Raw genomic sequence first — 14,624 nt, forward strand, 5'->3', positions numbered from 1 at the left:
TGTTTTAGCTTTCTCTCTAGCATGTATCAGCATCTGGCACACAGTGTATTTTCCTTATTTACATTGTTTCGTGTCTGTCTCCTCCACCAGAACCCAAACTCCATGAGGGCAAGGACGTTTTTCTGTTCTTTTCACTGCTGTATTCCCAGAACCTAAAATAGCTGGTACACAGTAGTTACTCAATATTTATTGAGTAAAATAGCTGGTACACGGCAGTTACTCAATATTTATTGAACAAGCAAGCGAGTAACATGATGGAAGACTATGGATATGGAACTAGAAGAACTGTGATCTTTAGGGAAGTCCCTTAAACAGCATCTGATTTTTTTTTCATGTGAAAAATGAGAACAATACTTATGTCATTTTTTGTAAAAGTTACACACTATACCATGTGTGAAAGCGTCATATAATAAACTGCTAAATAAACATAATGCATAATTTTTCCGGAAAATGAATTCTTCATCAGTGAGCTACTTAATTTTTCTAATCTAAAGCTACTAGACTGCCAAAGAGTAAGTGTATAACCGTCAGACACAGAAAACCTTGAAAATTGTTCCGGTATTTAAATAAAATATAAAAAGATTTATTCCAAAGTCAGACCCAAAATGTACAAACAATGAAATGCATCTCTTTTCAAGACTTAATAAAAAAAGAAGCCCTCTTTACATTTAAATTTTATAACCATTTAAAGATCTTTTGCTCCCATATAAAAAGTCTGATAAAAGTTAATTCCATAAAGTGTCAAATGTACTCATTTATATAAAAAGCATTCTTTCTATAAATGCAAAATATTCAAATACAATAGTTGTATTATGCAACTGTCCTCAGTTTCTAGACTTCTTGCTAGGCTATAGAATCGCATTTCTACATACTTCTTATACGACTATAGACGCTGACACTTTTTTCGGATGTTCATACCTCTCTGATCAAGTGCAATGCTGCTTTTACGTTGCTTTTCAAGTGAAATCTTTTCCCAGTGGTGACTCACTATTCTACACAAAGAGCAGCCACACCACTCATTGCAAAATTCATAGGTTCTAATTCTTTTTACGCAATTTAACATGCGAATCAAAGCTATGATGCATTACTTTCTTTACAGAGATTTTAATAAATATTCCTAAACTCTAGAAGACTGTTCATAATCCTTGAAAGCAGGGGTCAGCCAACTTGTTCCATAAAGTTCCAAAAAACAAATATTTTAGGTTTCTCAGGTTACTTCTCTGTTACATACTCTCTCTCTCTTTTTTTTTACAATGCTAAAATGTTTTTTAAAAAAATTCTCAGCTCTGCTAATCCTCTACTTGAAAAAATAGAAGTCATTCATCTCTAAATTAGATTTCTCAAGTGTTAATAAAATGTAAACTTCACATTTTGTGGTAAATGAAATCCATGGTTTCTGACCCCTGAATTGAAAGTTCATCAACAGTGAGAAATGAATCCCAAAGAGTGGGTCTGCATTTCAGATATTCTTTTTAATCAATGGTACTTTCTCATGGCTTCTTTTTCATTTTGAAATGGATAATTCGCATGTGTCTTTATTTTTTATTTATTTATTTTTGGTCTTCATTTTTGTTAGGGAAAAACGCTCTTCATGTAGCTACTGTGAAGCCTGCGAACTCAAAGGGGAATACATCCATGCTAAAAGAGGTAGATGCACACACACAGGGGTATGCCGTCACAGGTCCGTGCACACTGGAAATGACCCTTTGATACATAAATTCAACATAAATGCTCTCCAGGGCTAAGAAGGAATTAGTGGAAACCAGCTAGAAGGTATCCAAAGACGTCCTAAGGGATGTTCTAATTTGTTTTTATCATATGTAGTTTACGTTTTGGGAAAAACATGATTTGCATATGCAATCTGTTAATATAAATTAATGTAGCAGCATGGTTTATACAAATTACTGGTGCATATAACCTGGAGTTCACTTAGCAGATACAGCAGAGAATTCTGTGGGAGTATGTCTGGACTCTGAGAGGGTAAAACAGACCTGTTTATAAACACTGATCTCTAACATGGAGTAGGCTACCTATAGCTTGGTACTGAGAATCACACCACTGTGTGTGTGTGTGTGTGTGTGTGTGTGTGTGTGTGTGTGTTGTATGTTTTCCTTTCCTACCACAAACAGTGTTATGAACAGATTTTGGCAAATAAAAAAGTTTCTGTGAATTTACTCAAATATAACACAAACAAGTTAGAAGCCTCTAGAATTATAATCCCGTGTTATTCTACAAAAACATTTACAAATTCTAAAGCCAAGAAAGGTGAAAACTTTGGTAAACCTAAGAAGCTCAAATGTACTAGTCAGCCTAATACAGCCTTATTTTTGAACTATAAAGAGTAAAGTTTTCAGTGCAAAAACAGTATCTTGATAAATAGCTATGACACAAAAATCCCAGGAAACATTTAAAGACTCTAAAACACTTAAGTACTATCCTGAGGCATGTTTTGGTATAGAAAAGGTAATTTGGGGCTAGGAAATAACAAGGTGTTTTACTGACTTAACTGTGAGTCTGGGTGGTGGAATGTTTAAACAAACAGATTTTGCAAACAGATTCAGCACATTTATAGCTCATCATGTTTTTTCTTAAATGGCCACTTTGGGTGTTGTAATACGTGGTCTGCAGCCTGAAGGACAAGGTACATGAATTCTTCTACATCGAAAGAATAGTTGGTAAATTTTGGATGTTCCCCCAGAGTTGGGTGGTGGCCCTACAAAACCAAACCAAAACATAAATCTGTAAGTCACTGAGGATATGGTTTTCTGAACAGGAATAAAATCATTTTACTTTGGCCAAGGCACCCGTCCCAATAAAACTTTACTTATAAAAACAGTGGGGGGCCAGATTTGGCCTACTGGTCTATAGTTTGCTGATCCCTCCTATATATAATTTAATACATCTTCCTAGGCCCAAAGTTCCCAAAGTTGTCTTCTCAACATACAGATACAGAGTGATTTATTTCCCTTTTCCCCCAACTTGCAAATATAAAATACAACTCAATGTTCCAGAGAAGAACAGTTTATCTTTGAAGTTTAATGATAGTTTTTCATATTAATTAGATACTTTAAACCAATGAAAAAGCAAAATGAGGTGAAAAGAAAAAAAAAAAAAACCACAAAACAAGGTGAGTTTCATCACTGAACTTTACCTTATCCTGAGGAAAGACTTTGTTCTGCCTTCGCCAAGTGATGTAGTGGATGCCTCTCAGCCTGGCCAGGTCTAAGTAACAGCGCTCATCTTCACAGTTGTACCTAAGGATGCACCCACACATGAGACCTGTGTCCAGGCATTTTGCCAATCAACATTTCTCTGGGAAATAACGCGCCTCCCAAATATATTCCTGCAAAAGGTTGTGTAACTAGTATACAAGATCGATGGAGATTATTTTTTAAATATCCTCATAACTAAGCTACCTCAACTTTAAAAAAACCAAACAGGATCAAGGTTTGGAAGGAACTGAAGTTTATCAATAGGGCCAACTGCCTGTGAACTTGATATTATCTCCTAATACCCAGTCTACACACATGGAAGCAGACTTAGGGGAGGTACCACATCCAAGGGCACACAGCTAGGGAAGCAAAAACTGAGCCCAGGCTGCTGAGCTCCAAGGCCCAAGGGTTATCAATTACACCTCTTTCCTTCCCTCCCTCCCTTCCTTCTTTACCTCCCTCCCTCTGGAGGAAATGAAGCACTGAGATAGAATCCATAATTATCTGGCTATTTCTCTAATGTATATGTATGTCAAATATTTTTGCAGAATGTGGGAAGTTCACAACTTTTTTTCTAAATAGTCTCCCATTTAAAACCTGAGTGAAATCTAGGTGCTTAGACACAAAGAGAGAAATGAGGTTAACAGTAACCACTGTTGGCGTGTCCAGAATGAAAGATGAGGCATGGTGTCCAGGGCAGAATTACCAAGGGGGAGAGGGCCATGTCTCCATAACCACCCACCCCGGTTAGAGGAGTGCCCCGGAAAGACCATTTTCACTTGAAGCCTCAGTTTCCCTGTGGATGGAATCAGTGAGCACAAGGCAGAGTGGCTGGCCTGTGTTTTGGAGCTGTGCTCTTCATGAGACATACAGGTTCTTGAACTCTCTTGTTTTTATTGTGGTAGAAAACACATAAAATTTACCATCTTGTCCACTTTTAAGTGTACAGTTCAGTAGTGTTAAGAGTATTCGCGTTGTGCAACCAATCTCCAGAAAGTCCCCATCTTGCAAAACTGAAACTCTGTTCCATGCAACAAGAACTCTTCATTTTCCCCCCACACCCCCCACGGACCCCTGGCAACCCCCATTCTATGCTCCATCTCTGTGAACCGGACTACTCTGCATACCTCACATAAGTGAAATCACACAGTGTATGTCCTTTCGTGAGTAGCTTATTCTACTTAACATAATATCCTCAGGGTTCATCCATGTTGTAGCCTGTGACAGGATCCCCCTCATTTTTAAGGCTGACTAATGCAGAGGTATGCAGACAGACCCACATTTCACATTCTGTTTATCCGTTCATCCGCTGATGGACATTTGGATGGCTTCCACATTGGCTATTGGGAACAGTGCTGCCGTGAACAGAGGTATGCAACATACAGGTTGCCTTTTACCATAACAATGATACAGAGGGCAGAGAGATGATCACAGCCTGAGAGGCACACAGGAACGAGCTTCGAGGACGGAAGTCACAGACGCACATCTCCCACATCATCATGAGATGGAGGGAGAAAGCGGAATTTGCTTGCTAAGTGAATGGTGGCTGCAGACTTCACATTTTTAACTTGAGGTTTGTTTTCTTTCTAGAAGCCTATATGATGTGACTTTCCTGTAAGGAGTAAATATTAGGCCTTTTGAAGCTCTGAATGACAGTCTCGGCATGCATAAAAAGCATTATTCGTGGCCTCAATGTAAAGCTGTCTCAAAGCACTTACAGTTCAAATACAGCAGCCCAGTCTGGAAGGAAAAGTAAATGGGTAAGACCAGCTCCATGCATTCCAATAAATATGTCCGTGTTATGAGTGATCCTCAGCTGATCCAAAAACCCAAGTTCCCTGCGAGCATATAGAACAACAAAAGACAGATGGGGAGAAGACAGAAACTGTTAAGATGACTTAGCTCAGGACTCACGGTAACAATATTCATACAAGTGTCTTTCCCAATTTAAATCACATTCCACTATGGCTTTTTGCCAATTTCAAGCCTACTCCAGGAATTAATAACTTAATAATTTAATAATTTAACATTGTTTTCTAAGTAAGCTCACTTTTTTTAAAAAGTGCAAATATTTGCAAATAAATGCATTTTTTTTAAGATTTCCTTTTTTTTCAAATTTCATTTTTTTTAAGATTTCATTTTTTTTTAAGACTTCGTTTTCAATCTCTACACAATGTGGGGTTTGAACTCACGACCCCGAGATCAACAGTTGCAAGCTCTACCCAGCCAGGTGCCCCTAAATGTGTTTATTTTAGAAGGAAACTTTTAGCACTGTCTTAAATGAAAAACCGGTAACACAGGTCCAACAAAATTGTAAAAACAGATATAATCAAAGGAAAAAGATTCAAATCTAGGTAGATCCCACAGCAAGGCAAAGCTCTGAGCCCGAGGCCCGCTCTTTCTTTATGAAACAGGGAAATCAGCAGGCTACTAAAGAGATGTTATGATATACCAGCATCAAACTGAAAACTACTTCCTTAAGATAATAAAAGAATTTTTTTTATAAAATAAATACCCCTTGTGTGACTGGAGTTTATTCAATGCCATCTGGGTACACCTAAAATTAGCTCAGATACCACCAAGGCATTGTCCTGACTTTGCAACAAACTAATCCACAATTTTATGCACATTAAGATCATCAAAGTGTGCTCCGAATTCAAGACCCTAAAAAACATGCAAACTCTGAACACAAAGTCAATGCCAAAAATGTCCACTGAAATGAGGCTGGCAAGAAACACTGGACTAAGTATAATCCTCTGAATACACATAATGGAATTAGATCGCCCAGTCCCGCTTACCCAAAGGAAAAAAAAAAAATGACCAAGATTATTTGGGATTTAAGAAGAGAATAAGAATTCCCAGCTTCTCCTCTTTATTTTTTAAGATTCTATTTATTTATTTGAGAGAGAGAGAGAATGAGTGAGCCTTGGGGGGGGGGGTGCAGAGGAAGAGGGACAAGCAGACTCCATGCTGAGCACAGAGCCCGACGCGGGGCTCGATCTCACCACCCTGAGATCATGACCTGAGCTGAAATCAAGAGTCGAACACCTAACCAACTGAGCCACCCAGGTGCCCCCCAGCTCCTCCTCTTTAAAGAGCTTCCTCTTGAAGTACAACAGAAACCCCACACGCCACACAGGGAAAGGAAGACAGGGGGCACCCTGTGTGTATCTCACAAGAGGTGCACATGCCTTGGTTTCTCCAGGAATGCCAACTGATGCCAGGGGAAGGATGAGGATGTGCCCAGATGGACAGAACCCTGGAGTCTGAGGATAAGGAGGCAAACCTCCATCTACTGTTTCGTAATGCTTCCCCCGGACTGGCAAGGTCTGAATTTATTGTTACTCTTCCTTCACCTGAAAAAACCTACGTATCCTACAAGCCAGTCAACGCCTGAGCGTCCGAGGTGCCCTCCCCAGTTCTGTCAGCCTGACCTCGGGCCCTCTTCTTCCTCCGTATCTTCCTGTGGTGAAGGCATCACTGCACAGTGTAATTTGTAAGACAGGAATAGTTCTGCCAACCTCCTAAGACTGTAGGAAGAGTGAGAGGACATAAAGCATAAGAGTAAGTCACAACAGATGGTAGCTGTTCTTACGACTGCTATTTATTTGTATTCCGGGTCTGTGGTCCTCAAGACCAAAGCCATGCCATCCTCCATAACTGGACTCCTACTTCAAAGCCTGTGACCGGCTGGCAGGTACACGATAAAGATTGAATATATAAATGAATGGATGTATGAAGAATAAGGTGCGGAACTCCCCTGTTTACTGCTAAGTTGTTGTTTTTTGTTTGTTTATTTTTTAAGTAGGCTCCACACCCAGTGTGGGGCTCGAACGCACAACCCTGAGATCTGGAGCCACGTGGTCTGCGGACTGAGCCAGCCAGATGCCCTTCTTACTGTTAAGTTCTAACCTATCAATAACAGAGACCCATACGCTGGAACATGGATACTTTTCCTTTTTTAACGTAGAAACTGTTCATAGGGTTAAATTTGGAAAACAAGACAATGACTGTAGGTGGGCAAGGGAGGAGAGAAAAGTCTTCACCTTTCCTTCTGAGCTTTTTTCTACACTGCTTGGTTTTTTCAACCAGGACCAGGCACTGTTGTTTTTACATCCACAGGGCTTACCTAGACAGTAAATGTTAGGCATATTCTGTCTTTCTAAGCCTTTTGCTTGTGCTGGAGTTTTAAAAGAAATGCAAATACTTTCTAATATTTTTAGAAACCTCGTATTACTCTATGACCCTCAAATTATTCCCATAGAACTAATTTTAGGCCAGGAGTTGAGACCCAGCAGCTAACAGGACAAATTAGGCCAGGAACATTTTAACATTTTTTTTTAAATTCAGACTTAGTTGCCAACTTTTTTTTTTTTTTAAGATTTATTTATTTATTTTTGAGAGAGAGAGAGAGAAAGAGACAGCGTGAGTGTGGGGGAGGGACAGAGGAAGAGGGGGGCGAGAGAATCCCAAGCAGACTCTCTGCGGAGTATGGAGCCTGATGTGAGACTCTATCTCAGGACTCTGAGATCACGACGGGAGCTGAAACCAAGAGTCGGATGCTTAACTGACTACGCCATCCAGGCGCCCCTATTTTTTTTTTTTTTTTTTTTGCCAACTTCTAAAAATTCAGAAATTTCAAATGAAAACGTGGACTCGAAAAAAGAACTCTGGATTCACCACTTCGCTTGAACAATGAGATGGTGTCGAAACATCAGACCACACACAGCCGAAGAGCAACTGCCCCTGTCCGCCCAGGGTCCTCACCTGCTCACTTCACTCACGGAGGTGTCTGCCTGTCCCTTCCTGGTCTATCAGTGTCAATGGCTACCATTCGAAAAACCCTTTTGATTTTCCATTAACTCATCCAAGCAAAAGATGACAGTGTCTGTCCAAGAGTGGGATATTACTTACTTATATTTGTAATCGACAATCTGAACCTCAAGTGTAGATACCGTTTTCAGTGCGTTTACCAGCTAGGGGGAAAAAAAAAACATTTAGAATGTCTTTTCCTTCCTTCTCTTCTGTTTTATTTTCCTTTCAGTCCTAAAAATTTCTTATTTTCATACATAATATTTTTCAGGTATTACCTATCATCCAGATCTACTGTTTTAACCTTTAACTGAGTTCAAATGCGGATTCCACCCCTCGGTCACATTACCTCCCTAAAATCCCACCACCTGGGCTGTCATAAAGGCTGAAAGCATCAAATTCATGGGAGTGAAGTGCTCGGCACAGAGCCCACTACCTGTTAACTGCTATTATTACTACTTGCTAGTTAATCCCTCAATTTTTCAACATAGGTTTGCTGGGCACCTACCTTGTTCCGGGCTTTATGTTAAGAGTTTTCTCCCTATGCCTTATCTCATTTCAGACAAACTACTTGTGCTTTTGGCCTTATCCTCTGAAAACATTAAATTTTGGGCAGAAAAAAATGTTCTCAATATTTCTACACAGAAAAACAATTATTCTTCTAGCAAACAGAAAGTAACAAAGCACAATTAACCTAGTATCAGAAATACAGCCATGGTTCTCTGTGTCCCTCACAATTAGCCAACACTGTGGGTCACTGCTATTCAGAAATTTTTGCCCTTGTATCCTGTGGCCTGTGGCGTGCACTATACAACAAAAATGGTAACAAAAGTATCACTTCAACTGTGCTGGCAATGCTCAGTGCTTTAGGTGCTCGTCACTTAATCCTCATACAAGTCTCATACCAAGTAAACATTATTACGCCCATTTTTTTTAAAGATTTTAAATAATCTCTACACCCAATATGGGGCTTGAACCCACAACCCCAAGATCAAGAGTAACATGCTCCCCTGACTGAGCCAGCCTCAGGCACCCCCATATGCCTTTTTTTAACAGTTTATTTATTTATTTGAGAGAGGGAGAAAGCCACACGTGTGAGCAAACGGAGGAATAGAGGGGGGAGGGTGGGGGAGAGAATCTCAAGCGGACTCTGAGCTGAGAGCGGGGAGCCTTACTCAGGGCTCGATCTCATGACTCTGAAATCATGACCTGAGCTGAAACTAAGTCACTTAACCGACTGAATCACCCAGGCACCTCCCCCCCACCCCATATGCCTATTTTAAAATGATACAATGGAGGCTTAGAGATGTTTAAGGAACTTTCCCAGGATCTTGCAGTTAGCAAAGGGCAGAGCCAAAATTAAATCTACGTCCTCTGACCCCAGAATCTGTGTTTTTAGGCAGTGCCCTGGTAAAAGCAACAGGCAAGGACTTACATCCACTTCCTTCCCCTGTTACACACATACACAGTTATAGAATGGAAGTTTCTCTCTCTAGACAGCCCCTGAACTCCCCTGAATATACTGCTTATGTCAGGGAGTTGAAAGAGTGAGGATAGGTTAGAATTCCGTTTTCCAGGAGCGAATTAATCCCCGTGCATGAGCCCTGGTCTTGTAATGAGATGGGTCCACATAAAAAGAATCTCGTTTCAGAGGGTCCTCAAGCAAACAGGCTTTTTTTTTTTTTTTACAATTTCTAGTCACACCGCGGAGGTGGCCACAGCCCTCTGACATGATTATCCAGTCCCGAGGTTGGGCAGGATTGCAGGAACTGTCATTTAATGAGAGCATCTGGGGTTTTTTTTTTCCTTAAAAATTGTATTTATTCATTTGAGAGAGAGAGCACACAAGCAGGGGCAGGGGCAGACAGAGAGGGAGAAGCAGACTCCCCGCTGAGCAAGGAGCCCGACTCGGGACTCGATCCCAGGACCCTGAGATCAGGACCTGAGCCGAAAGCAGCCGCTTAACCAACTGAGCCACGCAGGCAGCCCTTTTCCTTGAGACTCCGGAGGGCCAAAGGTCTTTTGCTTTTTCTCTGTCCCCTACCAAGGGCTGAAGGAAGGGATCCATTCTATTGTTCAGAGGCACCACCTCCCTCCCCTACATCAGACTGAGAAGGAACCAGTCAGCTCTTAACTCCTCCTGGTTGTTTTTCTTTCCCACCCCAGTTTATTTTTTGTCTCTCCTCTAGCCCCTACCTCTGAAGCCATTTTATGAACTGTCAAGTGCCACCTGAGCCTCCAGTAAAAACAAACAGGCATCTATCTATCTATCTACCTATTCATGAATCAAGGTAGAGTCAAAGGTGCTTTCTTCTCTGCTTGGTAGCTGCCTTTTCAAGTGATGCCGATCACCAGGAGAAAAGCAGCCGGTGGGTGCTCTTTGGCTTAGAGTTCAGATCCGAACTGCCAAATCTCACCCGTGGGCAACATCGTTTGCACGATCAGTGGGACCAGATGTGAACACGTTGCTCGCTATACCGCGGCACCCACTGGCACTACCCCTTTGCGCTGGACCGCTTGCCAGGGTTTGAGGCTGCTCCTTGGCCAGCCTTTCCAGCGGACTGGCAGCCAAGGTGGGTCAGCCTCCTCACATTTATTTGTGTTGGAGCAGCAGAGTTCTCTGGTTAAGAAGAAGGCTCAGACCCTGACAACCGCGGCTTACCCCCCATTATTCTGCTCCCTGGCTGGGTGACCTTAAGCATGTTTTGTAACCTCTAAGCCTCTGTGTTCTTGTCAGGCTTCCCATCCATCTACCCCAGCCCTGCATCACTTGATACATTTTTATTCCCAGGTCTTTAACACACACACACACACACACACACACTGCTCATTTCTTCCACCCACGGCTTCCAATCACTGTCTCATTACACCATATGTTCATGTCCTCCATAATCCATATGGATCTCAAGACACTAATTACATAATTTTGATCCGCCAGTTAGGCATCCAAATTAATCTATGTAAAACATTTTACCCATCCAAACCTGCCTCCAGTCCCCTCCTACTGAGCTTCTCCCATCTCAATTCCACTGGCCTGCTCAAGCTAAAAGCCCGGGAGTTCACCTCTGATTCTCCGTGCCTTTCCTGGGCTGACCTCATGTGTACCTGCATATACCGAAAGGAAGTCTCCTAGACTCACTCTCCGAGACTGATCTTGAATCCATTTCCTTTATCATCTCTGCTGTCATCACCTTCATCCAAACTCTTACCGGGGCCATAGTGACGGCTCTGCATGAATCCCTCTGCTCCTACTCTTGCAGCAAGAGTGGTTTACAAATAAATAAATAAGCCCGTTCATGTCTCTGCCTGTGTATTCGTTTTCGACGAGCTGCTACGACCAATTACCACAGAGTCCACACCTCACAAGAACACAACTGACCCTCCCACTGTTCTGCAGGACAGTAGTCCAACAGTGAGACAGACAGCTGTCCACAGGGCTGTGCTCCTTCTGGGGGCTCGAGGGGAGAATCCGTGCCCAGCTTCTAAAAGCCATCGCATTCCTTGGCTCGGGGCCCTTCCTCCATCTTCAAACCCAGGAACGTGGCATCTCTCTGGCCCTGCTTCTATCCTCATGTCTCCTTCCTGGATTCTGTCTTCTTCTTCCACTTTCCAGGAGGTGCTCAACAGAAATCCGGTCAGTGAGAAGAATCCAGCTAAGCGAAGAGCTTTCCAGGCAGAGGCAAAAGCTCTCTGGTGGAGACAGCTTAAGGCCCTTTGGTGATTCCATCGGGCCCTCCTGGATCATCCAGGTTGATCTCTCCATTTTCAGGCCAGCTGATGAGCAACCTTAATTTCACCTGCAAGCTTAGCATCCCTTTGCCACATAACCTAACCTAGTCATGGGTTCCAGGGATTAGGACGTGGACATCTTTTGGTGGTGGCCCATGATTCTGCCTACCACACCGTGCTGCAAACTTCACAGAGGCTTCCCTCCCACTGGAATAAAACCTGCCCATCTCCTCACCCAGGCCCATGAGGCTGATAAGATAGGGGACCTCCTCATACCCTGCCTGACTTCTCTGACCTCATCCTCACCTCTCCCACTGTGCCAGTTACGCTGGTGACCCCTCCATTCCTGGAGCACCTAAAGCTCTGAACACCACAGGCCATTTGCTTCTGCCTGGGAGGCTCTCTCCCTGGCTGGTTTCTTACTGATAAGGTCTCTGCCAACAGCACCTCTTTAAACACCTCACCTGACTGCTTCCCCCTTCCTCCTGCATCTCCTGCCCCAACACATCACCTTGTTTTACTTCCTTTGTAGCACTGCCCACTACCTGAAATCATCTTACTTAGGGACTTGTTTACTTATTTCTTGTCTGTCCCACCTTGAGAGCATAAGCTCCATGAGGATAGGGACCTTACTTGTCTTGTCCTCTCCTGTAGCTCCAGGGCCTAGAATATGGCCCAGGACACAGCAGGTGCCCAATACATTTCTGTGCAATCAATCATACTACTGTGAGAACATCTTCCAGCCATGCTGTTGTAGGCAGGTGCCTTACAGGGTGATCTTATTTAAGTACAATGTACGAGTTGATGCTATCAAAATGAATCAGAGAACCTAAGAGGTGAATAGTTTCTAAGACACACAGTCATGAAAAGAACGGAGACTCTTCCAACTTAGGTGGTGGATGCTACCGTATCACAATGCTCCATCAACCACCTCTCAAGAGATACTCTTGCATTTCTGCTGCTTGTTTGTCCAGAGGCAGAATGTTTGGCAATCTATGGCAGTAAAGGCAGGAATCAGAATTTCTGCCTCTGTTTCCCCTCTGAGTTGGGGCAGATGCATGTTTCCCGTGAGGCAAAGCTGGTTTGGGCAATGGGTGGTTTGCTGACTTCCACGAGAAGTCCAATAAATGAACCAGGCATAGCCACCAAACTTTTCTAAAAGCTAATAATTTCAAATCAAAGCATTTAATGCAATGTGAAAAAAATTAAGTGCATCAGTCACAGGAAGTTAAATTCAATACAATGATATTAAAAATGCCTACCAAACACTAACCTCATTTTGGTTTAGTATTTTCCGGTACTCTGTACTCCGTGCAAGGATGGTGACTCGGATTTTTCCGTCCTGTAATCAAAAGGAAAAGGCAAAATCATGCTCTATATGCCTGCACATATGAGTGAATGCTAGAACCTAAAATGTGATTTTCACAAAGAGATGAAACTCAATCAGGATACATTTAGGGGACGATTATGGTTTTAGCCTGATTCCTTCAGAGTTCTCGCAGGAAACAAAAATGCATCCACTTTAGCCACAGAAGACAAAACCTGTTTATTACACTTCTGTTTGGTTAGCTCCATGGAATTTTTGGCAGGGGTTTGTGGATTAGGTGGGGATTTGGGGGGAGAACCAGGTGACATGGGGAAAGACAGGGAAAAGGAAAAGGAGAAAAAAAGCACATACTTCCACTGTCCCTTAGCTTATCTGTCACAGGTTGGTGACATCTGATTTTGGATCACTTCAGGTGAAAAAGTATTAACTGAGAAAACACTGTCTTCTGATTCTTTTTCTGCAAAGGTGGCATTGATTTTTATTTCGGGTGAAAAGTCAGGCCCACGTCAGAACTCACAAGGTAATCCTTACCTTGGGTCCCTCCTGTGTGATGTTCAGTCTGTGTAGCACATGCTGGGAAAATGCCCTGAATAATCCCGTGTTTTGGCAGCCAGATATCTAACATGAAAACAATAGTTCATATTACAGTGAATAATTGTGTATTACTCTTGAAGATGTTCTCAAGCTACATATAAACATTATCTTAAAACCTATCAAGAATAGGGATGCCTGGATAGCTCAGTTGGTTAAGCGGCCAACTCTTGATTTCAGCTCAGGTCATGATCTCACAGTCCGGGGATCAAGCCCTGAGTCCAGCTCCACGTTCAACGGGAGTCTGCTTGAGAATTCTCTTTCCCTCTCCCTTTGCTCCTCCCCTCCCCCCGCACAGGTGTGCCTCTCTCTCTCTAAAATAAATAAATAAATCTTAAAAAAAAAACCTATGAAGAATAAATGTATAAATATGAATATGAATAACAGATATGCTTACCAAAGGGGTATTATAGAACAGCCCGTATCGCATCCGGGGGAGTAAGGAAAAAACAGCTTCTTTAAAACATACCTAAGAATGAAGGTATTATACAAGGTAAGAGAAAACAATTTGTACCACATCAAAATAGTACTTATAATCACAGAAAATAAATTTTAATTAATCTTTTTGCACTGAAATATTTTGAATAGCAAACTATTTCACTCAAGGGAAATTCATAATTTTGGAGAATCTAAAGGAAAAATTTTCTTAACACTACATGGTTAATAATTAAGAATGATTCAAAGTTATAAAAAAAGAAACTACAAAGTCAGAAATCAATGGCAATAGCTAATAGAAACTCATATTAAATATTTATTTGATGAGTGAGTCATCTGCAATGACTGTTATTTACAGACATTTCAGGAAAGTCTCCAGTACCCTTTTGGAATCATAAGTTTTCAAATGTATAACATCATAATCAGTAAAGGCTTTCCAGGTGTCAGAGAACAGGTCACCATATCCATAGGAGCTCTGAAAGTGGAAACAAAAGAGGTTAGGGCAACAAAAGTCTACA

General features: G+C 41.9%; 1 protein-coding gene across 5 annotated transcripts in view; it reads right to left on the reverse strand.

Annotated features, from left to right (window-relative positions):
• Positions 1-561: 561 nt before the first annotated feature.
• The window catches only part of EOGT (EGF domain specific O-linked N-acetylglucosamine transferase), a 34,086-nt gene continuing 20,023 nt past the window's right edge, over positions 562-14,624 (reverse strand). For all 5 annotated transcript variants that reach the window (XM_081820460.1, XM_081820480.1, XM_081820452.1 and 2 more), the window contains 8 exons: positions 14,489-14,581; positions 14,069-14,140; positions 13,612-13,698; positions 13,027-13,095; positions 8,127-8,188; positions 4,931-5,050; positions 3,152-3,254; positions 562-2,713 (listed from right to left, as the gene is read on the reverse strand). In XM_081820460.1, coding sequence (XP_081676586.1) covers positions 2,567-2,713; positions 3,152-3,254; positions 4,931-5,050; positions 8,127-8,188; positions 13,027-13,095; positions 13,612-13,698; positions 14,069-14,140; positions 14,489-14,581 — 753 coding nt within the window. In that variant the 3' untranslated portion in view covers positions 562-2,566. The remainder of the gene's footprint in view (positions 2,714-3,151; positions 3,255-4,930; positions 5,051-8,126; positions 8,189-13,026; positions 13,096-13,611; positions 13,699-14,068; positions 14,141-14,488; positions 14,582-14,624) is intronic.

Source organism: Leptonychotes weddellii, chromosome 1 (genome assembly GCF_054177405.1).
Source record: "Leptonychotes weddellii isolate Sample4059 chromosome 1, ASM5417740v2, whole genome shotgun sequence".
NCBI lineage: Eukaryota > Metazoa > Chordata > Mammalia > Carnivora > Phocidae > Leptonychotes > Leptonychotes weddellii.